This window comes from Hypanus sabinus, chromosome 16, assembly GCF_030144855.1.
Source record: "Hypanus sabinus isolate sHypSab1 chromosome 16, sHypSab1.hap1, whole genome shotgun sequence".
Classification (NCBI taxonomy): domain Eukaryota; kingdom Metazoa; phylum Chordata; class Chondrichthyes; order Myliobatiformes; family Dasyatidae; genus Hypanus; species Hypanus sabinus.
Genome location: NC_082721.1, coordinates 32,811,024 through 32,837,491, shown reverse-complemented (window position 1 = coordinate 32,837,491; position 26,468 = coordinate 32,811,024). Strand labels below are relative to the sequence as shown.

Below are 26,468 nucleotides of genomic sequence, written 5' to 3'. Positions count from 1 at the left end.
AGTGTTGCAGGTGCTGGAAGTGCTTCAACAGGACAGTCCTGTGGTGGGAGTTCCTGTAATAAAAAGGCAAAGAAGATGACAAAAGCATTCAATGTCAATATTGATTCATTTGTTCCTCAGGTATCTGTGAAACATGAGCTATACCCGCCAAGAGGTATTTCAGGGTGTTTACGCCTACTCTATACTAACGCGTCACTCTGAATCTGTCATATCCCACAGCTCAAAGTGCTCATGGGGGCATTCACTTACAGCACAGAAATACAACACAACACAATAAGGATGCTTATAGATGCTGCCTGGCCTGCTGTGTTCCACCAGCATTTTGTGTGTGTTGTTTGAATTTCCAGCATCTGCAGATTTCCTCATGTTAGCATGGAAATACTCTTGTTTCAGGTGACAGATGTCAGAATAGTATTTTTGATATTATGAGGAAGCAAAATGAAATAACAACTGTATTGGTACAACAGCAATGCATTTTATCTTTGCCTAAAAGAGAGATTTATATTCTGCAAAGGAGATCCATTGCAGTATAATTTGTTCATGATGGCTCTTTTCAGCTTTCTCAGAAAATAGAGGTGTTGTTGAGCTCTCCTGATTGTTCTGGGACCATGAGAGGTTGTGTGAGACGTGCTCATCAATTCCACCGCTGTGCCACTGATGTAAAGAGGGGGTTGAGTGGCACAAGTTCTCCTGAAGTCGATAACCATCTCCTTTGTCTTGCTGACATTGAGGAAGAGATTATTTGCCTGGCACCAGACCTCCAGCCCCATTCCTGCGTTATTGGCGATGAGCTCCACCACCATTATACCATCAGCGAACTTGACAATGTGATTAGTCATGTGTGAGCAGAACATACAGCAATGGGCTCAGCACAGAACCCTGGAGAACACCCATCGTGACAGGGAGGGAGGAGCGGCTGTGCATTCAGACTATCCGTTGGATGGAAGCCCAACATCCAGTTGCAGTTGTGTATTTAGACCAAGGAGTGTTTGCTCACCACGGTCTGTGGGACAATAATATTGAATGCCAAACTGAAATCCAGAAAGAGCAATCTGACGTAAGTGTTCTTGTTTTCTAGATGTATCAGGGCTCGGTGCACGACAGAAACAATGGCATTGAAAACACATAATTTTTATTAAACATATCTCTGGGGTTCAATTGCACTGACAGCTTATAGACAGCATCAAACTGGCAACCTTTAATCTTCCCAAACACTGCCTAACAAGTAATATTTACGCTCTTTTTAATGAGATTTTAAGTATCTGTAGTGTTTCCTTTAGCAGTGGTTTTTCAGCTCCTATTGAGCATCAGTCCCCGAGAAAAGCCCCGCCTATCGTTTTGAAAGATCCCGCCTACTCGGAGGACAACATTGACCAATTGTGATGGGTTATTGGGGTCCCGGAAGTCCCTGTCTGGTCCCGACGCATTGTGGGAGTTTAATGAGCGTCCAAGATGTCAGCGTACATGCGGCTCAAGTCACTGAGTCGCCTGTTCACTGGAGGCGGTAGGTTTCGCTGTCCTTCTTCCACTGCGGTCCCCAGCCATGCTGCGGTTGGCAATAAACCTGGGGCAACTGCTGCCGCTTGTTTAATAAAGCGGTTGCACTCAGGTGCGCCTGAGCGTTTGCTGGGCTGCAGTCAGTGCTGGTCGGTAACCAGGGTGACCAGTGCGGCCTGCGGCAGTGGCATCGCTCCTGGTACTCGTTTCCAGCAGACTCGAAGCTTCCAGGATTTCAGTGAGAGGAGCGGAGGTAATTCGATTCACTCCGGGGATGATGGTGTGGAAGGTGGAGCGGGAGATGGTGAGGAAGGAGCTGCAGGTATGGCTCCTGCCATGACAGCGCTGTCTCCCATGATCGTGCCAGATGTTTTCCCCAATGTTCCCTTGATCGCAGTCACCAGGAATCCAGTGTTTCCCAGATTTATTAAAATTATCGAGGTAAGAAGTCCGCGGCAGGCCGTTCACACAGTAAAGCAACTCGTTTACGAAATACAATACTGATCTAGTTTAACAAGTGTTTAGATGAATCCCTTTGGGCTGGATAGGGGTGTCCTTAACTTTTGAGGAATAGTTCCTCAAATAGATGCAACTGGAAACAGGGAGGAGAAGAATAATGCCATGTATTATTTAAAAAAAAACAATGGTGGATCTTGTATTTGAAATATGAGAATTAAATTTAAAACTATGTGCAAACATGCAACTGTTTTAAGCAAGCATATAATGTAGAGTGCATGTTTTAATTCATTAATGGGCTGTAGGTGTGGTTGGTAGAGTGAGCTGCAATTGCCCTTGAGAAGTTGATAAGCCACCTGTCTACCCCAGGCCCCAGGTGTTGAAATTCTGATACTGGTAAATTTCATTATTAACATTATCCTTGATTGAGGGACAGCTTCCAAGATGTTGTGCGTGGTCCGTGTTTATAAAAGTCTCATCACAAGCCTTTATTGGAGGGCATGTAGATGTATAACAGGTATGTGTATCATGGAGTGGTGAACTGAGTGCTAATCAAACAGAAGCTCTCATCTGGGGAGATGTTTTGTGTCTCAAGTGTTGTAACTTCAACATGTGGAGAATATTTCATTGCACTCCTGTGGTGCATCGTGGATGTTGGGGAGGCTTTGGGGAACCAGTGTTAGTGAGTCACTCATTGTAAACCTATTCATATGGTCATCTTTACTGCTGTTGCATGTCTGATGCAATACAAGGCAAGGAATTGCATCAGATGTACCATAAGTAAGAACCTTTGGGGAGTTGACTGAATGTTCAGAACTAATTTGAGTTTTACTGCAAGACTGTTTAAGATCCTGCATTAATGGATTAAAATTTTGTTTAGAATATTCCAAGACCTTTTGAACAAGAAAACTTAGTCTCCCTTCTGCTCCCTGGCTATCAGTTGAGCTTTGTGTGGATAACTCATTCAATGACTTTCGTAATCAGTTTGCTTTGCTGATGTCATAAAGCTGAAGGAGGTCAATCACCTTGTGTATTTAAATGAGTTGTCCTGTTTGTTTATAAGCTGATTATTACCCTGTATTTTGCTGAAAATATGAGACAAATATATGGAAGATGATGAGTGCAAAATGACACTTGTACAATAAAAAATCTGTAATGTCATTTTAGGAAATGTAAAAGCATGCAATTAGAATGATTTGACCCAATTTAATGAGCAATTGTAATTTTGTACTAAGAAATGCACTGTGGCTCAAGTCAAGTCAAGTCTGAGTCAGTTTGTGTTCTTGATCACTGTCTGTGGGTAGCTTAGACATGGAAATTAATGTGTTGCCTGATGAAACTTGCTTAGAAATAATGGTTGCTAACTTGAGCTACTTTTAGGCAGCACAGTGGCAGAGCTGTTAACGCTGCTGAGCAAAGCTCCCAAACATTGCTACTATCTGAGTGGTGTTTGAACTTTTGGTGGGCATGTAAAACAGATCAAGAGAAAGGATTAGAGGGAAATAAATGGGAGAAAAGTACTCACTGGGATTCCTTGAGAGCTGACAGAGCCTAAAGGGGGTTCCAGCGCTGCTTTTTAAATCCAAAGGAGAAAAGACCCAGGACCAAGTGCTTGTGGAGTCATATATTAGCAAGAAATGTGGCAAATTTCTCAATAGTTACAAACTAATTTATATAGTCATCTTTTGAAGTTATATTGATTACCAATAGAATCTATCTGTAAAAAGTGTGTTGCAATTCTCCTTTTGGGTCTAAACTTGAGGCCTTGGTTTTTAATATTTAAAAAATATTCTATCACAGTAATATGAATGTTCACTCCTTTTTAGGTCAAAAATAAAAAGTTGATGGAACTGCTTCGAAGGAAAGTGCGTTTGGCTCTGCCATATGCAGGAGTATTTCTTAAAAAAGATGACAAGTAAGTGAGCCCTGATGAAGGGTCTCAGACTGAAGTATTGACTGTTCATTCTCGTTTGTTTCCTTAACTGCTGTTCCACTGGATGCTCAGAAATGTTTTCTATACTCTAGTGACACAAACTGTGGCTTGGAGGGGAAAATATAATCATTTTGCAGAGTTATTTGATGCCACATCTGAGAGCAGAGTAATTAGACAGAGTTTGTCTGTGCATTGGCTGCATGGTGTCCCTGTAACTGCAAAAGCATCCAGAGGAGGTTCGAAAGAATGATCCTGGAAATGAAAGGCATAACATGTTAATGTCTCTGAGCCTGTACTTAGTGGACTTCAGAAGGATGAGCGGTGAAGTTATTAAAAACTCCAAATACTGAAAGGCCTAGGCAGAGTGTTCCATGGAGAGGATGTTTCCATTACCAGGAGAGTCTAGTCAGAGGATGGTAAATCTATGGAACTTGCTGCCACACAGGGCTGTGGAGGCCAAGTCATTGGATGTGTTTAAGGTATTGATAGATTCTTGATTGGTAAAGAGACTAGGAGTTATGGAGAGAAGCCAGGGGAATAGGTTTAAAAAGAAGTCAGCCATGATTGAATGGCCTATTTTTGCTCCTATATCTTGTGGTCTTGTAAATGCTGCCCGACTTTTGTGTTGCTGAGGCAAGTCATTTAATAATTCTAGTAGGCAGACACTGAAATATGTAGAGCAATGGAGAAAGAGCGAGGGAATGGAATCAATAGGTAGATCTTTCAGTGATCTACAAAGACTCCGTGAGGCTAATAACTTTTTCCTGATCTGTGTAATTATTAAAGTCCTTCTAAGGATCCTAAAAAATTAGAGAATAAGTCATGGCCGTTTGTGCAGGATAATAAATTTCTGAGCCTAGAAGGTCAGTCCAGTACTGATGAGCAGTAATGTCACCAGTGTTTTACTATCAACCTTGTGAAAATGATAGGGAAGTGTTTTCAGAAGACAGACTATCTGTCTTCAACTAAAATGAATAGCAATTTCTTCCTTCCCTAAATTTCTACACAAACTTTACTTGAGGAGCTAGAAAATTTGAGAATTTTTTTCAAAATAAAATTAGTCAGTACTATGTTTGTTGCTGCATATGGCTCCCCAGAGGCTTAGATGGTTGATTATTAAAAATTCAAATTTGCCCATAGTTCTGTATTTGGTTAAATATTAAGCAGCTTCAATTCCATGGATTTACATGGGGGGCAGCATTCTCAGAGGATTAGAGAAATGCTTAACAATCAAGGTTGATGATCTCGTATCAGAAATTAAAAGTAATCAGCTTGACTTTTCACTCCTGCTCTCCTAGTGATTCCTGCTAGAACGTTTTCATCGGATAGATAGGGAATTAAGATAATGTGATAAAAGTCTGTTAATGCCACCATGTAATGTGTGACTATTTGTTGCTGGGTAGACTATTTCAGAATAGGAGGGAATAATGTTGAAAGGAAAAAAAAATTAAAAATCTGTTACTTTATTTCTATCTCACTCATTGAATTCCATGTCTTCCATTGAGGTTAATGCAATTAATGTTTAAACTTGGAGGAGAATTTACCGGTTTTATATGGGTACTGTCAAAAATTTATTTTCAAATTCTTAATTTTTTTGCAGCTTTCTTTTAAACATTTAAGGGTGATACAGAATTTAGAAATCTGTAAGAGGGATGATATTTGTTTCTGTTTCTGCCAACACACAGCAATGAATCTGATGTAGTTGAAAGTTTGGGTGATGTTTACCAAACGGGAACATTCGTTCAGATCCATGAGATGCAGGATTTGGGAGACAGACTGCGCATGATTGTAATGGGACATAGAAGGTAAGTAAGACATTGCATTGAATTACCTCATTTCTTACTGTGTTTAAAAAAAAATCGTTTTTTTTTGTTAGAACTGAGGTTCTATAAAATTTCCTCTCTGTGATAAAGTGTGTTGCTTATAATATAACGCTTAGCACAACACTTTACAGTACAGGCAACACAGGTTCAATTCCCACTGCTGCTTGTAAGGAGTTTGCATGTTCTCTTTGTGACTGTGTGGTTTTCCTCCAGATGCTTCGGTTTCCTCCCAGAATTCAAAGATGTATGGGTTGGTAGGTTAATTGGTCATTGTAAATTGTCCCGTGATTAGGCTCAGATTAAATCAGGGTAGCTTGGCTCGCAGGGTTGAAAGGGCCTGTTCCACGCTGTATCTCAATAAATACATTTTAGTTGCCCTCAACTCAATAAAATGCCTTGTTTCGATTTTGGTATTGTTATGACCTCGAGTTTGTTACGTATGAAAGGTCTTTTCAGGAGTCTGATAACAACAGGATAGCAGCTGTCCTTGAGCCTGGTGATGTGTGCTCTTAACCTTTTGTATATTCTGCCCAGTGGGAGAGGAGAAAACGGGATTTCTAGAGATTTGGGCAGGAAGGTGGGGGTGGATTCTTAATTAAGTTGCTTGCTTTCCCAAGGCAGTGGGAAGTATAGATAGAGTCAGTGAAGGGGAGGTTGGTTTGTGTGATGAACTGAACTACAGTTAAATCTGTCTGCAATTTCTCATGGTTTTGGGCAGAGCAGTTGCCATACCAAACTGTGATGCAGCTGGATTTTGTGATCAGTTGTTATTGTAATTTCTCACCACCTTTTTTTCTCTATATAGTTGTAACAGATTAATGAATAAATTTAATGTTTTGGCCAGAAAACTAAAAGCTAAAATATAAACAGAAAATGCAAGTCAGGTTGACTGCGTACAGCAATTTCTGCCCTTTTATGTTACTTTTCCTGAAGGACTTGTCTATTCCACTGCCTGTTACTAAAAATTTGTTCCATAGTTCTTTATTTAAAAACATTTAAAATTCCTATTTTTTGTTTGATACCTAGTAACTACAAATCTGTATCAATAGTCTTAGTTTAGATGTTTGCAGGTCTCAATAGATTTCCTTCTCTGTTTCATTTGAGTACCTAATTCCATAAAGGTATTCATGAGGAACAAAAATAGCCGGAAGCACTTTAAAAGCAACAAACTACCATTGCTTTATTGTCATTGGGGTTTAAACTCACAGCATTTTGAGACAGCAGAAACAGAGTTCCCACTGAGCCAATTTTGTTACCCTTAGTTGATTGGTTCTAGGTTTCTATGATTTTTTTTTTGTTATTTTATGTTGACTCTGAAATGTTTTTTGATTTTTGTTCCCCAGAATCCAGTTAACCAAGCAGCTGGAAGTAGAGGCTGATGAATCAGTACCTGGGGAATTTGAGCAGAATCAACCAACTCAGGAGAAGCAAAAGCCTGACAGAATAGATAGAACCAATGGCCAAAGTTCAGAGATGTCCTTAAATACGGAATCACATCTACCCCCAATGGGTGAAGTTCTAATGGTAGAGGTGGAAAATGTTTCCCATGAAGATTTTCAGGTTACTGAAGAGGTCAAAGTAAGTATAAATGGTAATGTTGAAGTGTCACACTCTCAAAGCATTTGTGTTGTGTTATCTTCAGTTCCGTTCACACAACAAACAGTGGAAGATGTTGGAAATACTCAACATGTCAGGCCACATCTGTGGGAAGAGAAATGGAGTTTAAAATTTTGATTTGCGAACCTTTAGTCAGAGCTGGGAAATCTCCCTCAATGACGTCTATTTCCTTCCTTGTCCTTAATGAGATGTTAACCTGCAAGTGGAGGACAGGCCCAACTTGGCCTGCTGGGTATGTCTTCCTGCTCAGAATTTCACAATTCCTGTATTATTTCATCAATGTTCTCATTCTAATACTGTTCCTAATCCCTCAATGACCAGGTAAGCTTGTTTGCAGATTATTTCCATGGTCATTACCTATCAGAGACATCCTTCCTCTGTCATCCTTCTTGCAACTTAACACTTTCCAGTTCTAATGAAGGATCTTCAACTGGAACTGTAATATCTGTTCCTTCTCCCATATGTGGGCTCACCCACTGACTATTTCCAATGCTTTCTGTTTTGTTGTTATTATTTTACATTCCCCACCTGCAGTAATTTCATGTTCACTTAACATGTGGTTCCTGCTCTTGTGCTTTCCAGCAATTTTCTGTAATAAGTTACTTAGGCAATGATGCAAATAAAAATACCAGTGCCAATATTTTTCTTCTCCACTCTTCAAAGTGATTCCACTTTGTAGAACAACAGTAGGTATTTGCATTCTGTATATACTCAAGCATCCCAAAGTACCTCTGTCTCTGAAGCATCTTACTGTTCATGGTCTTTGCTAACCTCCAGAATTTTGGTCAAGTTCTGGGGATGCCTCTGAAATCTTTGATCTCTGATGTTTAACTATCAAGGATCCATTTATCCCCCCCATGTTCCCATGGTCTGCCTAGATTTTGCCACCTGCCTACAGACCAGGGACAATTTATAATAGCCAATTAAGCTGCCATCCTCCATGTGTGGGATGGGGGATGAAACCAGAGGAAATACATATAGTCAAAGGGAGAACATGCAAGCACCATACAGGGATCATCAGAAGTTAGGACTGAACCTGGGTCACTAGCATTGTGAGACCAGCAGCTCTGTTAGCTGTGCTGTCATGTTGCCCATTAAGATTTAATAACAATTCATAAGTCTTTTTGAAATGTAAGCAGATTTATTTAAAAGTCCAAATGGATTGAAACAAATCTTTCTTAATGTGAATAAAATATTAACTGGCATTTTTTTTAAACAGGCACTTACAGCAGAAGTTGTGAAAACTATACGTGATATCATTGCCCTGAATCCACTCTACAGGTAATTGCTTGAACATTCTGCACTTTTGCCTAATACCATCAGTTTAATTTCTTTTTCATCTATTCATGTCTTAGGTATTTGCAATAGGGTGATGGGGAATAAACAGCCAGTGTAGCAGAATAAGTATATTATAATACCATGCATGGCACATAATAAGTACCAACAGATTTTAGAGCAATAATGACAATAGGAACAGCTGTGAGTTTGATTTGCCTATCACTAGCAGTAGGAGGTATAAAAGGGATATGATTCCATAGTTTTATCATTTGACTACTCTGTGGAAAACGTAAGCTTGTTTGTATCTTGTTCCCATGTGATGGTGCTCTTTTCAACTTGGACACTGAAATCCAGTATTTGTTTAATTCCATGTTATAAGTAGACACTTTTTCTAGGGAAATATGCATTAGATAACTCTGTGCTCCAGCACATTGATGGGCACCAGCAATTTGGCCACATCATGCATTTTAATGCACCTGGAAGTATAGTCAGTTTTACACTATTTTCTTCCTCTCCATTGTCATAATAACATTTCTATATTCATTATGATTTGGAAGATAAAGAGGAATTAACTGAGTGGAGAAGTTATTTATCAGGCTGATGGAGTATTGTGAGAAAATACAAGGTTATCCACTAGAAGTAAGATTATTTTTTAAACAGTGTTAGACATTGTTATGCTATACTTATTGATCTAGGGTTTATAATTCTTAAGCAAGTATGCAGGTACAGCAAGAGAGCATGCCAGTAATTCAAAAGGCTGTTGGGATGTGGGATGTTTGGGTGATGGGGTGGAGATGCGTCTCTATACCAAAGGAGGTGTAAGGCGATCCTTCCCTCTGCTAGCCTGCAGGTCCCCTTGGAGCAAGCACCTGCTTAGCCCCCCCCCCCCCCCCACCCCGGAATCAGGGACGCATGAAGCCATGGGAGCTGGTGGTGGATGGTCATATGAGCATCTAGTGCATGTCGTAAGTTCTAGTTAACTGGCCACTGATGCCGGGCAAACGGTCTCTGAAGAGTCACCCATCTTGTAAAGACTCTGCCCAAAAGAAAACAATGGCACACCTCTTTCGTAGAAATATTTGCCAAGAACAGTCATGAATAAGACCACGATTGCCCACATCATATAACAAAGCACATAATGATGATGATTGGAATGTTACCCTTTATTGGGATAAGAGTATGTGACCAGGGAGGATTCTCTGTAGTTAGTAGGTAGGCTACGTTTGAGGTACTATGTAGAGGTTTGATCTCCATTTTTAAGAAATCCTTTGCATGCATTAGAAACAATGCAGCAAAGGTTCACCAGGTTAATTCCTGGACTGAAGGAGCTGATGTATGAAGTAAGATTGAAGCAGCTGTGCCCAAAGCTGATTAGAGAAACAGCAGAACATCGAAGATTCTGATAGGGGTTGACAGAATGGATGCTTGGAGGTTTTATCTCAAAATAAGACAGTGGTTTCAAATTAAGAAATAAGATCATGCCATGCATATGTACATCAGATAGTAAAAAGAAAACAGCATGCAGAGTACAGCAGCTGCAGAGAAGGTGCAATGAAGATAAATAAAGTGCAAGAGCACAATGCAGTAGATTGGGAGGTCAAGAATTCTCTTCCTCATCTGTAGAAGCCAAGTTATTCAATGCGATCAAAGTGGAAATTGGCATCAAGGGAATTAAGGGATAAGGGAATGAGCAGGAAGGTAATGTTGGGAGTAAGACTGAATCGACCATCATCTTATTGAATGGTGGAAGAGGTTTGAGGAGCTATTTGGTTTCTGCTTGCCTCTCTTACTTGGGTGCTAAGAAAGATAATTCTTTGATTTTGTTTAAAATAGTATTAATGTCATTATTTTACTTTAAATGTGAAATTTCCCATGCTATTTTTCAGAGAATCAGTACTTCAGATGATGCAGGCAGGACAAAGGGTAGTGGACAACCCAATTTATTTAAGTGACATGGGAGCCGCTCTCACAGGTGCAGAATCACATGAACTACAAGAAGTTCTGGAGGAGACCAACGTAAGATGTCAGTTCAGGTTGTCCTGATATTTAAACCAAACCCATTTTGGGTTTGGCCTTTGTTTCTGCATATAACATATTGGACAAATCCATTATTTGCAGCCCTACTCTGATCAGGAACAATCAGGGCAGCAAAGGTGATTTGCTGTGGTATTTTTATGATGATAATGACAGTTTAGACTTGCTCATAATGTTGTAAGAATGGAGTCACAATAGGGCATGTGGATAAACATGGTTTGTTTTCTTAAGAGTATTGATGAACTTTTTCTTTACACAATCCAGTAGTTACTCCTTTTTATGTTATTTTTTGAGTTCTGTGGTAAAGAGCCAGCTTGAAAGCAATGACTTTGAAAGCTTCAATATAAACTGAATTGATCAAAGGTTCAAATATTGATGTGTTGTATTTTATAATGAATTTTTCTATCAAGAAAAAAATCCATGTTCTTAAAATTACAGAATCTGCTGAGGACTCTTTTGAAGAGCATTTGTTGCAGACTCTCATTCTATGTTTTTTATTCATTGTTTTTCTCCAATTCCATTTGAAGTTATATCTCTCTTTGTATTACCCCCTCCACCTCAATCTAGCCCCTCCTGCACTCTTTAGTCATCCAGCTTTTTCTCCCCCATCTTTATCCCAAACCTGAACCCTACTTTCTGAATTTCTCTTCATGTCACAGTACCTTTCCGTTGCTTATTTCACCTTTTCAAAAACATCTCTAGTACATTTTCCAACTTTCATTGACGCAGTTGGCATTTATTTTTACTACTTTTCCTTCTTTGTTCCTTCACTCAACCCTGGAACATCTGGATGGCAAAGAAGAATACATCAGGATGCTCTTTATCAACTACGCCACTGCATTCAATACTATAATCTCCTCAAAACTAGTCAAAGAAGCTTCAGGACCTTGGCCCCAATATCTCATTCTGCAGTTGGATCCTTGATTTCCTCACTTGCAGACTTCAGTCACTTCAGATATACAACAGTATCTCCTGCACAATCACCATCAGCACAGGTGATGTGCAAAGCTGAGTGCTTCGCCCCCTGCTCCACTCACTTTACACTCATGACTGTGTAGCCAAGCACAGCTCCAATATGATGACACCACTGTTGTAGGCTGAATCAAAGATGGTGTTGAATATAGCAGGGAGATTAAAAATCTGGCTGAGTGGTGCCTTTTAATCGATGTCACTAAGACCAAGGAGTTTATTATTGACTTTAGGAGGAGGAAACTCTAGGTCCATGAGCCAGTCCTCATCGGGGGAATCAGAGGTCGAGAGGGTCAGCAACCTTAAATTCCTCAGTTTTATCATTTCAGAGGACCTGTCCTGGGCCCAGCACGAAAGTGCAATTATGAAGAAAGCACAGCAGCGCCACTACTTCAGAAGTCTGTGAAGTTTCGGCATGATATCTAAAACTTTGACAAACTTCTATAGATATGTGGTGAAAAGTATATTGACTGATTACATCACTGTCTGGTATGGAACCACCAATGTTCTTAAACAGAAAATCCTCCAAAAAGTAGTGGATACAGCCAAGTCCATCATGGATAAAACCCTCCCCACGATTGAGCACATCTACATGGAGCGTTGTCACAGAAAAACAGCATCCATCATCAGGGATCCCACCACCCAGGTCATGGTCTCTTCTCACTGCTGCTATCAAGAAAAAGGTACAGAAGCCTCAGAACTCACACCACCACGTTCAGGAACAGTTACTACCCCTCAACCATCAGGCTCTTGACCAGAGGGGATAACTTCACTTGCCCCATCTCTGAACTGTTTCCATAACTCTCTTTCAGGGGCTCTTCATCTCATGTTCTTGCTATTTTTTACTTACTTATTTATTATTATTATTTCCTTTTTTTCTTTTTTTTCTTTTTTGCACACTGGTTATCCACCCTGTTGGTTAGTCTTTCGGTGATTCTGTTATGGTTATTGGATTTATTGAGTACGTCCACAAGAAAGTGAATCTCAGGGTTGCACAGTATATGGTGACATGTATGCACTTTGATAATAAATTTAGTTTGAACTATGCTGCCAACAAATTTGTCACCACAACTCCAATATTAATACAGCATATTGCATAAATGAATGCATAATAGGGAAATTGAATTCTTCTTGGATCATTTACTTTTCGATAGATGTTTTAAGAATATATATGAAACACTTCGGTGTGTTGCTTCTTTTGTCCCTATGTTTAGATTCCAAAGCGACTCTATAAGGCATTGTCTCTGTTGAAAAAAGAGTTTGAATTGAGCAAGCTTCAGCAGCGTCTTGGGAGAGAGGTAATTATATTATTTGTGCTATTACCTTGCTGTCCTGTTTCTAATCTATTATTAATTCTTGCCAAGTTGAAACCTATTTACAATATCAAGTCCTTCCACTTATTTCTGTACAAATCACAATGTCTATCAATCATTGAACATACCACCAAGTTCATTTTTTCACTTGTTTCCCAGTGACCTTGTGCTGAGGATCTGTTTGTTATTTCTAGCTTGGAAACCTGAAAGCTATCGTCTTTGGCTGCGACGATAGAATTCAACTCATGCCAGTGGTAGAAAACATAAGCCTGGTATTGCCCTGGGCAACTATTTGTTTAGATCTCCAGCAGGCGTATTTGCTCTGACTTTTCAAACTTTCATAACATTTTAAAATTATTTTAAATATTAAAAAAATATACCTGAGTGCTGTTTTTTTTTTCTGATCTACAGAATTGATCCTCAGACTGCTGCAGTTCATTCAGAATACTGCTGCTAGAGTCCTCATTAAGACCAAGAAAGTAGAACCTATCACTCAGTCAACACACACAAAATGCTGGAGGAACTCAGCAGGCCAGGCAGCATCTATGGAAAAGAGTACAGTCAACATTTCAGGCCGAGACCATTTAGCAGGACTGAAGAAAAAAAGATGAGGAGTCGGAGTCAGAGTTGGAAAGTAGGGGAAGGGGAGGGAGAAACACAAGGTGATAGATGACAGTGGGAGGGGGAGGGGTGAAGTAAAGTGCTGGGGAGTTCATTGGTGAAGGAGATACAGGACTGGAGAAGGGGGTATCTAATAGGAGAGGGACGAAGGCAATGGAGGAAAGAAAAGTGGAGAAGCACCAGAGAGAGGCGATGGGCAGGCAAGGACATAAGGTGAGAGAGGGGGAAAAGGGATGGGGAATGGTGGGGGTGGGGGGGGGGGGGGTTTGGCCATTACTGGATTACTGGAAGTTTGAGAAATTGATGTTCATGCCATCAGGTCAGAGGCTACACATATGGAATGTAAGGTGTTGCTCCTCCAACCTGAGTGTGGCCTCATTGTGACAGTAGAGAAGGCCATGGATTGACATCTCAGAATGGGACTGGGAAGTGAAATTAAAATGGGTGGCCACTGGGAGATCCCGCCTTTTCTGGAAAATGGTGTGTAGCTGCTGGATGAAGTGGTCTCCCAATCTACGTCGGGTCTCACCAATATACAGGAGGCCAAACTGGGAGCGCCAGATACAGTATATGACCGCAGCAGACTCAAGGGTAATATGTCGCCTCACCTAGAAGGACTGTTTGGGGCCCTGAATGGTAGTGAGGGAGGAGGTGTAGGGGCAGGTGTAGCACTGCCTACTTGCAAGAATAAGTGCTGAGAGGGATGAATGGACAGAGGGAATCACTTAGGGAGCAATCTCTGCAGAAAGTAGGGAGGGAGGGAAAGATGTGCTTGATGGTGGGATCTCATTGGAGGTGGCAGAAATTTCGGAGAATCATGTGCTGGACGCAGAGGCTTGTGTGGTGGTAGGTGAAGACAAGAGGAACCCTATCCTTGATTGGGTAGCAGGAGGATGGGGTGAGGGCAGACATGCGCAAAATGGAAAGAGGTGTGACTGAGGTTAGAGTTGATAGTGGAGAAAGGGAAGTCCCTTTCTTTGAAAAAGGAGGATATTAGTTCCAGAAAGAAGTGCCTCATGCTGAGAGCAGATGTGATCGAGATGGAGGAATTGCAAGAAGGAGATGGCATTTTTACAAGGAAAGGTGGGAAGAGGTATCATTTAGGTAGCTGTGAGAGTCAGTGGGTTTATAATGTAGATCAGTGGATAAGCTGTCTCCAGAGATGGGGACAGAGAGATCAAGAAAGGGAAGGAAAGTGTCAGAAATGGACCAGGTAAATCTGAGAGTAGGGTGACAATTGGAGGCAAAGTTGATGAAATCAACAAGCTTGGCATGGGTGCAGGAAGCAGTGTCAATGCTGTCATCGAAGTAGTGTAGGTAAAGGGAGAGTTACTCCAGTGTAGGCTTGGAATGTAGACTATTCCACATAGCCAACAAAAGGCAGGCCTACCTGGGACCCAAGCAAGTACCCACGGCTACACCTTTTGTTTTAAGGATGTGGGAGGAGCTAAAGGAGAAATTATTGAGAGTGAGGACCAGTTCTGCCAGACAGAGGGGAGTGGTAGAGGCGGGGAACTGGTTGGGTCTGGTGTCCAGAAAGAAATAGAGAGGTTTGAGGCCCCCCTGGTGATCACTCCAGTTCTCAGATTGCTACACTGGCTTCCTATCCGTCAGAAGATAGACTTAAAAATATTACGATTGGTTTATAAAGCACTGAATAGTCTAGGGCCAAAATCCATCTTGATACATTATAAACCTTACTGAGCTCTTAGCTGGTCTTGGACAGGTCTGCTTCCGTCTCCAGGGTCAAAACTAAACCTGGTGAAGCTGCTTCTAGTTACCATGCTCCATGTAGCTGTATTAACCTTCCAAAGGATCTGAAGTCTGCCCCAAGTTTTAAATTGAGGCTTAAAACTTTTCACTTTAGCTTTTAACTAGAATCTTCTGCACTGTAACTTCCATTTATCATATCTATTTTTGTCTGATTTTTATTCTCTTGATATTGTCTGAAACTTAATGTTTCATTTTTATCTCTTGGTCTATGTAAAGCACTTTAAACTGCCTTTTGTTTGAAAACTGAGGTGTGGGCCTCCGTTGGTCAGAGTTGACCATTGCTGTCTAGATACGCAAGTCTGGGTAGTACAATATGGAGAGCAAGCTATTGTCCATGTAGCAAGCTCTGCCTCTCCACACAACTAATGAACCCAAAGGAATGGCAGAGACCAATACAGTTTAGTACCAGCAGCATTGCAGGAGTTACCAGTCAATATTGAACTCAATGTAGGACTGCGTTAGAGACTCCAGCTCAGAATTTTTCCCTCGGGGTTTACTCCCAAAGCCTTCCCCATGAGTGGGTATAGCTGTAAGATAGTGGCGATTTGAGAACAGAGTATTCCTTCTCCTAGATGAGCTGCCAACCACAGCTGACGAGCCCCATCTGCCCAAAGTGACTGGGTTTAAGGCATCAGTAAGCTGCCTTTGTCTCTTCTGCTGTCAGTAGAAACAGTTCCGCTGGCCTTAGTAGCTAAGCCACACGTGAAGCTCAGGGCCTGGATTTAGTTGTCAGAGGGTATTTGAGGTGCATGCCATTGAGAGCATTTAATAGGTAATGGGAGCTTGTTCCATTACCACCTCAGCTATAACAAGCTTAAGGAACCATTGAAAAGTGCAATACAAATAAACCTGCTTTCTTTTCCAAAATTCAGTGACTTTGTTCATTCTTAGGTCGAAGAGAAAATCAAGCAGACTCATCGTAAGTACTTGCTTCAAGAGCAGCTCAAGATTATTAAAAAGGAGCTGGGGCTGGAGAAGGAAGATAAAGATGCCATTGAGGAGAAGTTTCGAGAAAGGCTGAAGGAATTGGTTGTTCCAAAGCATGTCATGGAGGTTATTGATGAAGAACTGAACAAACTCAACTTGCTTGATAATCATTCCTCTGAGTTCAAGTGAGATTCCTGCAGATTTTTACTGATACACCTTTTCCAGTTTCCATACTGTTATTTTATTGAGGGGAATGGAACATTGCTTCAGCTTTATTTTGTTAAAGAGAAAATTTGAAGTTTGGTAAAAGCTGTTTGTGGCATGTATAAATGATTGGACAACAAATTTAGGTGTATGGTAAGTGAGCTTACAAATGACACAAAAGCTAAGGGATTTATGAATAATGAGAAACACAAGATTCTGCAGATGCTGGAAATCCAGAGCATTAAGCAGTTACTCTTAGAACAACAGACACAAAATGCTGGAGGAACTCAGCAGGTTGAATAGAATCTCTGGTTGGGAATAAACAGTTAACGTTTCAGGCTGAGACCCTTCATCAAGATCGTGATCAGGTCATGCTCCTTCAGGTCATCAGAATTTCCCAGTGCCCACACATTTTAATTCCACTCTTCATTTCCATTCTGATAAGTCAATCTATGTCTTCCTTTGCTGCCACAATGAGTCCACTCTCAGGTTGGAGGGGCAACACTTCATATTCCACCTGGGTAGCCTCCAACCTGGTGCGTGAACATTGATTTCTCCAACTTTTTGGTAATTTTTCCTCCCTCCCCTTTCCCTCCTTTTCCAGTCCCCATTCTGGTTCCCCTCTTACCCCTCTCCTTACCTGCCCATCACCTCTCTCTGATTTCCCTCCTCTTTCTCCCATGGTCAACTGTCCTTTCCGTTCATATTCCTTCTTCAGCCCTTTACCTTTTTCACCTATCACCTTCCAGCTTCTCCCTTCATCCAGCTGCCCCACCCACCTACCCACCTTCCTCTCACCTGGCTTCACCTATCAGCTTGTATTCCTTCCCTCCTCTCCACCTTATTCTGGCTTCTTCCTTCCTTTCCAGTTCTGATGAAGGGTTGCAGCCTGAATCGTTGACCATTTATTTGCTTCAATAGATGCTGCCTGACTTGTTGACTTCCTCCTGCATTTTTTGTGTGTTGAAAGTAATGAGGAAGTTTGTCAAATGATACAGCAGGACGTATCAGGTGGAAATATGGGCAGAGAAAATGACAAATGGAGCTTAATCCAGCCCAGTGCAGTGTTGTGAACTGGAAGATCAAATGTAAAGAGACAGTACATTCCTAATGGCAAGACTCTTAACAGTGTTAATGTACAGAAGGTTCTTGGGGTCAAAGTCCATAGTTCCCAGAAAGTGGCTGCACAAGTGGATAGGGTGAAAAACAAGGCATATGGTGCCTTTATTGAGACACAGAGTTCGAGAGTCTCGATGTTGCAGCTTCATGAAACTCTGGTTAGCCTGCACCTGGAGCATTGCATTCATTTCTGGCCTCCCCATTATAGCAAGAAAATGGCTTTAGAGAGGTGCAAAGTGAGTTCACCAGGATTAGAGACTATTAGCCATAAGGAAAAACTGGAGAAACTGGATTATTTTCTCTGGAGCTTTAGAGGCTGAGGGGAGACTTGATTGCAGCTGATAAAATTATAAGAGGCATAGATTTGGTATATGGTCTTTCCCCCAGGGTGGAAATATCTTTTCTTTCAACAATATTTTTATTGTTTTTTTTAAAGAGAACATAGTGTAAAGGAGAATTGTGCAGTGCATAACAAATGTAATAAATGTACAATTCACATTCATGAAAGAGATGCACCCATAGTACAAATGTTATCACCCCAGCCCTCCCAGCCCCCAACTCCAAGCCATCAATGCATTGGCAAAAAGGGTTAAGAAGAACCCTTGTCCCCACAGAGCTGCATTGGTATAGAGAAAGTGTATTTTCCTAATACATAGGCTGTTGTATGATAACAAATCTGAGTCCGAAGAGTTTTACCAGAAAATGCTGAAGGTCAGGGATTTATGTACTGAGGAAAGGGAGAAAGAATGGACCTTTAGTCTGGCTGGGAATTTTGAAAATATTCGAGAAAAGGTCCCCACACCTTTTGGAACTTTATTTCAGAATTGAGGACCCAGTGTGGAAATATCAAATACTCGAGGACACAAATTCGAAGTGAAAGGGGGAAAGTTAAAAGGAGATTTGGAAGGCAGTTGTTTATTTTTACACAGAAAATGGTAGGGCCTGAAACCCACTGCTGGAAAGATATGATAACTTTTAAGAAGTATTTAGACAGGCACATGAATGGATAGAGGAGAGAGGAATATAGACTATATACTGGCAAAGTTAATTAGTTTAACTTGGCACCATGATCAACGCAGGCATTGTATTTTGAAGGGCCTGTCCTGTGAAAAATGGTGAAGAAAATACATTCCTGCATTTGAGGAATTAAAATATAATTGTAAGAGAGCAAAATAGCAATGAGCATTTAAATTGCAGTGAAAAGTCAAAATGGGTTTAAATATTCTCTGCAATAAAAAGTTGACAGTCTAATTTTAAATAACTTGTGTATGTACCTTTCAGAATGTCAATCTCATATGAAGATTTCTTTTGCAATTTAATTTCTGTAATAATTTTCTAAGAAAAACATTTATATAATTATTGATCTTAGTGAAACCAAATGAAAGGATTAAAGTAGTATGATAGGAAATAGATGATATGTAGATTCAAAAGGATATGCCAAGAAAACAGGCAAATGTTAAAACAACAATATTAAGTTAAAATTGGACTTAAAATTCATGGAGCAGTTAAAAGTTGGGAAGATGCATTAAAGTCATGTGAGCCAGTTTGTAATTGTATACCATTTCAGTGAGGATCTATAAATTTATATTTACTGAATATACTTCAAGATGCAGCATGGAATATTCAAGCCACACTGCCCCACAGCCCCTAATGACCCTGATTTTACCCTAACCTAATCACCGGACAATTTACAATGACCAATTAGCCTACTTTGTACATCTTTGGACTGTGGGAAGAAGCCAGAGAACCCGGAGAAAATGCACGCATTCCATGAGGAGAGAACATAGGGACTCTGTACAGAGAACACTGGGATTAAACTCCAATGTTCGGAGCTATAATAACATCATGCTGACTGCTGCGCAACTGTGGTGCTTTGCTATGTTGAGTTGATCTAGTCACTTCATGATTCCTGGGAATCCCCTACCTACCTCTACTTGGGAGAGCCACTATCCTGTTTACTTGATAATCTAGCTGCCAGTTCTTGCACACTGAGGTGAAAGATGGTAATGAATGGCTCAGCAGGAAACAAAGAATACATATAGGCTGCTGAACACAATCCAATAGTGACCATATCATTTCTTCAAAATAGCAATGTGCTATTTAGGCTGCTTACAACTACAGTGATTTTACATTTTACAATGCTAAGTCTATCTTATGGCAGGTAAGATTTACTATTAATTATAACATGTAGTCAGTTATAATACGTGAAAAAAATTAGCATATCAATTTGAGCTGTCATTGCACTGAAGTGCAGGTCTGCTTGTCAGAAGATTTCAGACATGCTACTTTTCTTGTATACAGTGGTGTTGGAGTTTGTGAACCCTATAGAATTGTCTCTATTTTTGCATAAATATGATCTAAAATGTGATCAAATATTCACGCATTCTAAAACTAGATAAAGAGAACCCAATTAAATAAATAACACAAAAAACATTATACTTGTTCATTTATTTATTGAGAAAAATAATCCAGTATTACATCTATTTTTCAGAAAAAGTATGTGAACCTTTGCTTTCAGTAACGGGTGTGACCTCCTTCTACAGCAATAACTTCAACCAAATGTTTCCAGTAACCATTGATCAGTCCTGCACATCGGCTTGGAGGAATTCCTCCTTACAAAGCTGCTTCAACTCTGTGATGTTGGTGGGCTTCCTTGCATGAACTGTTTGCTTCCAGTTCTTCCCCAACATTCCTATAGGATTAAGGTCAGGGCTTTGAATTAGTCAATCCAAAACACAAATGTTCTTCTTTTTAAACTATTCTGTTGTTGATTTACTCTTGTTTGGTTTTTTTTTTTGGATCATTGTCTTGTTGCATTATCTAACTTGTATTAAGCTTCAGGTGATGTACTGCTACCCTGACATTTACCTGTAACATGTCTTGATACAATTTTGAATTTATTGTTCCCTCAATGATTGCAAGCTGTCCAGGCCCTGAGGCAGCAAAGCAGCCCCAAACCACAATGCTTCACAGTTGGAATGAGGTTTTAGTGTTGGTGTGCAGTTCCTTTTTTCCTCCAAACATAGCAATGTGCGTTTCTGCCAAGTTCAACATTTGTCTCAGCTGTACACAGAACATTGTCCCAGAAGCGTTGTAGAACATCCAGGTGGCTTTTTGCAAACTTGAGATGTGCAGCAGTGTTTTTCTTCGGAAAGCAGTGGTTTCTTCTAAGGTGTTCTTTCATGAACCGTTCTTATTCAGTATTTTTCCTATAGTGGACACATGAACAGAGACTTTAGCAAGTTCTAGAGATTTCTACAGGTTTTTTGCTGTTATCCTTGGGTTCTTTTTCACCTCCTTCAGCATTGCAATTTGTGCTCTTGATGTGATCTTTGCAGGATGCCCACTCCTAGGGAGAGTAGCAACAGTGCTGAGTTTCCTGCATTTGTAGACTAATGAACACTCAGGTCTTTAGAAATGTTTTTGTAGCCTTTTTCTGCTTCATGCATCTGCAATTCTTCTAAGGTCCTCTGAAAATTGATTAAGACATGACACACATAAACTGATCTTTCTTGAGAAGAGTAGGCTCTGTCAGTAACCTGACTTTGTGTGTCTTTTTTATAGGGCAGGGCACCTCCACAACCCATGCTTCCAATCTCATCTCATTGTATGGAACACCTGACTCCAAATTGCTTTTGCAGAAGGCATTACCCCAAAGGTTCACATACCTTTTCCAACAAATACATGTAATATTGGATAATTTTTCCTCAATAAATAAGTGAATGAGTATAGTAATGTTTTTGTGTTATTCATTTACTTGGGTTCTCTTTATTTAGTTTCAGAATTTGTGTGAAGATCTGATTACATTTTAGGTCCTATTTATGCAGAAATAGAGGGTTCAGGGTTCATAAACTTTCTAACACCACTGTATAACAACCAAGTTTTTTTTTGTCTGAACTGATCCCATCAGCTTGTCTTTAGACCATGTTCCTTTGGGTCTTTCTTATCCATGTGCTGGTCTAAATGTCATAATTGTACCTGCCTCTACCACTTCATCCAGCAGCTTATTCCATATATGGCTGTGAAAGGCAAGTCATTGGGTATATTTAAAGCAGAGGTTGATAGTAATTTAAACTTTGCCGTGTTTACTAATTGTGGGGAGAAGGCAGGAGAATGAGGTTGAGGGGATAATAAATCAACCATGATAGAATGGCAGAAAAGATTTGAGGGGCCAAATGGCTTAATTCTGCTCCTATGTCTTATGATCTTACAGTCCGTTAAAACATTTCAAATACTTGTGTTGCACTGTAGTATGCTGAAAATTTTCCAAGCACATGTCAGTCTAGAGACCTTTGTTTAAAAAATACAGCTTAAAATCTTAGTGACTCTGGGCTTATTTTTACTGCAGTCAGACTTCTAGTCTAACAAAGAAAAAAACCTAAACAGAGATCGAGCAACACACAAAATGCTGGTGGAACACAGCAGGCCAGGCAGCATCTCTAGGGAGAAGCACTGTCGACGTTTCGGGCCGAGACCCTTCGTCAGGGCTAACTGAAAGTAAAGATAGTAAGAGATTTGAAAATAGGAGGGGGAGGGGAAATGCGAAATGATAGGAGAAGACCGGAGGGGCTGGGGTGAAGCTGAGAGCTGGAAAGGTGATTGGCAAAAGGGATACAGAGCTGGAGAAGGGAAAGGATCATGGGATGGGAGGCCAAGGGAGAAAGAAAGGAGGAGGGGAGCACCAGAGGGAGATGGAGAACAGGCAGAGTGATGGGCAGAAAGAGAGGGGGAAAAAAGTCACTCTGCCTGTTCTCCATCTCCCTCTGGTGTTCCCCTCCTCCTTTCTTTCTCCCTTGGCCTCCCATCCCATGATCCTTTCCCTTCTCCAGCTCTGTATCCCTTTTGCCAATCACCTTTCCGGCTCTCAGCTTCATCCCACCCCCTCCGGTCTTCTCCTATCATTTCCTATTTCCCTCTCCCCCCACTACTTTCAAATCTCTTACTATCTTTCTTTTCAGTTAGTCCTGACGAAGGGTCTCGGCCTGAAACGTCGACAGCGCTTCTCCCTATAGATGCTGCCTGGCCTGCTGCGTTCCACCAGCATTTTGTGTGTGTTGCTTGAATTTTCAGCATCTGCAGATTTCCTCGTGTAAACAGAGATCGAGTTGTGTCAGGCGTCAGTGAGTACAATTCAATGCAAACTTCAACTCAACGAGATAGCTGTTCAGTATTTTCAAATTAATTTATAACAAATTTTAAGTAGTATAATCAAATTTTAAATTCAACTTAAAATAATGTTATTGTTTTCTTGCTGACATCCTGTTTCCATTTCATCTCCCTTAGTGTAACTCGAAATTACTTGGACTGGCTGACAACAATGCCTTGGGGAAAATGCAGTGAGGAAAATGTGGATCTGAAACGAGCACAGGAGGTGCTGGAAGAAGATCATTATGGCATGGAAGAGGTCAAAAAACGCATCCTGGTATGAGAGTTGCATAGGCTTGTTAATCAGTCAGACCCAAGGGTCAATGATTTGTGTTGACATACAGATTTATAGCCTGTATTGATTTCACTTGAACAGTTTGGACTCGTATTGAACCCAGGGAAAAATGGAGATGCTGAAAATTTGAAATAGAAACTTAAACATGCTGGAAATTTTCAGCATCTAGTGTAGCATTTGTGGCAAGAGAAATAGGGTTAATGTCAATGAACATTTATCAGAAGTTCTGAAAGACATGTCCTGTTTCCCTACAAGGAATAGTTGTGTAGGTTGCCGGGCATTTTTCCCTTGGGAATCAGTGAAGCTAATTATAGATCCTAGTTGGAGTTATTTGGACTTTGGCTTGGAGCTTGGGTTTAAGATGTTCTGGATGTAACCAAACCCTGCTTTTAACTGATTCAGCAGATTGCACTTGCCTGTCTGCCTTCTGAGTTCAGCTAGGTATCACTTCATTCTTGCTGTGTGATTTAAATTTAAGTTATATTGAGAAAGGCTGTGCTTACTCATTAAATAGGCGTTATTGTCAACAATCTGAAATCAAAATGAATGTTTAGATCAGTGTCTCACTGCTTTAATTAACTTCATGTGGACTTAAAATTACACCCAGTCCGTGCACAACAGTTGTCCTTAAAGTTCTATCAACTAATGGCATAAAGTTGTCCTTTGAAAGTGTCTTGCCTTGTTTAGCCTTAGTCTGCGACCTAATTCAGGATTTTAAATGCACATATAACATTGTTGCAAAATTCACTTACTATGGATATGATTAAGTCTTTCATTGTATAAACTACAGTGAACACTTTTGTGATTCCAGGAATTTATTGCAGTTAGCCAACTACGTGGAACTACTCAAGGGAAGATTCTGTGCTTCTATGGACCTCCTGGTGTTGGCAAAACCAGCATTGCTCGATCTATAGCAAGAGCATTGAATAGAGAATATTTCCGATTCAGTGTTGGAGGAATGACTGATGTAGCGGAAATCAAGGGTCACAGGTACTTCTAGAATCTGATTGCTATAAGCTATACAATTTCACTTAAAATACTTCCAGTTGTGTTCTGATCAGTATTAAATCTTTGAATAGAATCAATTTGGAATTTGAATGTCATTCTGATGGACTTTTTAAAGCACTTCTTAGTCTTTTATTCAAAAGTTGAAATAGACTATATATAATTCACTAACCTTTATGGAATATCTAATAGTTATGTCTCTGAGTCACAATGTTATATAGATTAATCAGTAGCCATGCAAAGAAGAGTGTGCAAATAGTGATCTTACCCAGTGGTGCCACTGATGTATGAAATTTAACTGAAATTTTAAGAGGACAACATGGTAACCATGAGCCCTTTTAGATTAAGAACTGAATATACAGCATTAAAGGATGGGGAATCTGATCGGGGAGGGGGGGCAGAGTAGCAATAGTGATTTAAGATGGCTACTTTGTATGATTTGAGATGATACAATGAGAGTGTCTTATTAGGATTATTACAGGTGAGAAGTGGCATAATTTATTAATGCAGTACGGCTTAATGGTGGATTTTAACTTCTAGGTAGATTAAGTTAAATAGTCAAGCAGAAAAGCTAGTGAATTTCTTTTGTCTTCAGGATAGAGTTTGAAAAAATTATGCCCTAGAACCAAGAGGGCAACTTGTAGTAAGATTTAAGAGTTAACAACCCACAGCGAGTGAAGACCAGAGATTGCAGATGGAATCTGCAGCAAAACAAAAAAATCAGATGCTGGAGGAACTCGGTGAGTCAGGCAGCTTATGTGGAGGGATCTGGACAATTGATATCTCAGATTGAAACCCTTCATATGGGTTGAGTGTAAATTGAATTCATTTCTTGTATGGGTATTATTCACTAGCTGTTACATTCAAAAAGAAAGAACACAAAATTGCCACTAATATTACAGATTTAAGCTCGTCTGCCTTTAATGCCAGATAGTGCTTATCGGTAAACAATGGAAAAAAATCTTGAACAAGAAAATCTGCAGAAGATGGAAATCCAAGCAACACACACAAAACACTGGAGGAACTCAGTGGAACAGGCAGCAACTATGGAAAAGAGTAGAGTCAATATTTTGAGCCGAGACACTACATCATCAGTTCTGATGAAGGGTCTGGGCCCGAAATGTCAATTGTACTCTTTTCCATAGACGCTGCCTGGCCCACTGAGTTGCTCCAGCAATTTGCGTGTGTTGCTTAGAAAAAAAAATCTGTTGGGTAAACTACAGGGGGTTGGAGTTTCTTCAAAGAATATAGTACAGGATATGTGTCTAGTCCTGAAGGAAAAGCTCTTACTGAAAAATGTACTGGAAATTGCAGGGAAATGAATGTCAATGAGTGTTAGGAAGGGGATGTAATTAATGCCAGTAAAGAGAAAGTAATGGAGAAGGGAAAGCTGACGACTCCCATACTTGCTGGCCCGCTTCCAGTGTTTAAAATTACAGCTACAGTGATAACGGTTCTATTGGTGAGAGGTTCCAAAATATTCTGGAATACTGCCAGTGGCTTTAAAAGTAGCAACTGAACCTGGATGTTTTAAAAAAAAAACACACACAAGGAAATCTACTGCCATTAAGGGTATAGAATTCTTTTTTTGATGGGTTGGGAGTGGAGATAAAATCTCTTATCATAACTAATGTTCTCCATTCCAGGCAATATTGTAGTAAATTTCCCCCTTCCACACCCTCTCCAGTGCTCTCACATCCTTTCTGTACTTCGGTAACCAGAACTACACCACACTACTCCAGCTAATGTTTAACTAATGTTTTTAAAAAAATGAGGCATTACTTTCCTACTTCTGTTTTCAATGTCCTGACTTATGAAGGCCAGTATCTCACATGCCTTCCTAACCAGATTATCAACCAACCATTGCCACATTCAAGGATCACTAGAGTTATACTAAACACAAAGTACACTGCAGATGCTGTGGTCAAATCAAGATGTACAAACAAGCTGGATGAACTCAGCAGGTCGGGCAGCATCCGTTTAGTCAGATTTGGTCGGGATGCTGCCTGACCTGCTGAGTTCATCCAGCTTGTTTGTATGACTGGAGTTATACTGCAAGGTCCCTCTGTATCTCAGTATTTCTACAATTTATGTCTTCATCTGATTAGTTATAGAAAAGTACAGTGTAACACCTGTGTAGAGCTTGCCTTATCTCGTGTGACTGGTCACAGCACTCTGAGAAAAATCTAATTATGTGGTACAACACCAGGTGCTAGTGGGCCATCAGAAGCTCTAGGTATCGGAAGGAGGCAGTGAATAGAAAACACACACTTGTGGAGGTAAGTTTTATTTATTAAAAAAAAACAATACACACTCAGACCCCGCAGATTCGTTACAACGTGGTTATTCAATTCTTTATTGAAATTTTTTTAAATGATGAAAATTAATTTTAGAGAACACTTAAAACTTCTCAAGAGCAGCTGCCATTACAGTAAACACTCAATCAGCCAATGAAAGCC

At 40.3% G+C, this 26,468-nt stretch overlaps 1 protein-coding gene across 2 annotated transcripts in view; it reads left to right on the top strand.

The window, feature by feature from the left end:
- Nucleotides 1-1,438: 1,438 nt before the first annotated feature.
- lonp1 (lon peptidase 1, mitochondrial) overlaps nt 1,439-26,468 on the top strand; it is a 47,395-nt gene continuing 22,365 nt past the window's right edge. Inside the window, exons 1-10 of one of the 2 annotated variants that reach the window (XM_059991515.1) lie at nt 1,439-1,938; nt 3,780-3,868; nt 5,572-5,691; nt 7,053-7,287; nt 8,546-8,607; nt 10,491-10,620; nt 12,822-12,905; nt 16,206-16,426; nt 22,848-22,986; nt 23,816-23,994. In XM_059991515.1, coding sequence (XP_059847498.1) covers nt 1,453-1,938; nt 3,780-3,868; nt 5,572-5,691; nt 7,053-7,287; nt 8,546-8,607; nt 10,491-10,620; nt 12,822-12,905; nt 16,206-16,426; nt 22,848-22,986; nt 23,816-23,994 — 1,745 coding nt within the window. In that variant the 5' untranslated portion in view covers nt 1,439-1,452. The remainder of the gene's footprint in view (nt 1,939-3,779; nt 3,869-5,571; nt 5,692-7,052; nt 7,288-8,545; nt 8,608-10,490; nt 10,621-12,821; nt 12,906-16,205; nt 16,427-22,847; nt 22,987-23,815; nt 23,995-26,468) is intronic. The other variant, XM_059991516.1, reaches the window with a different exon arrangement.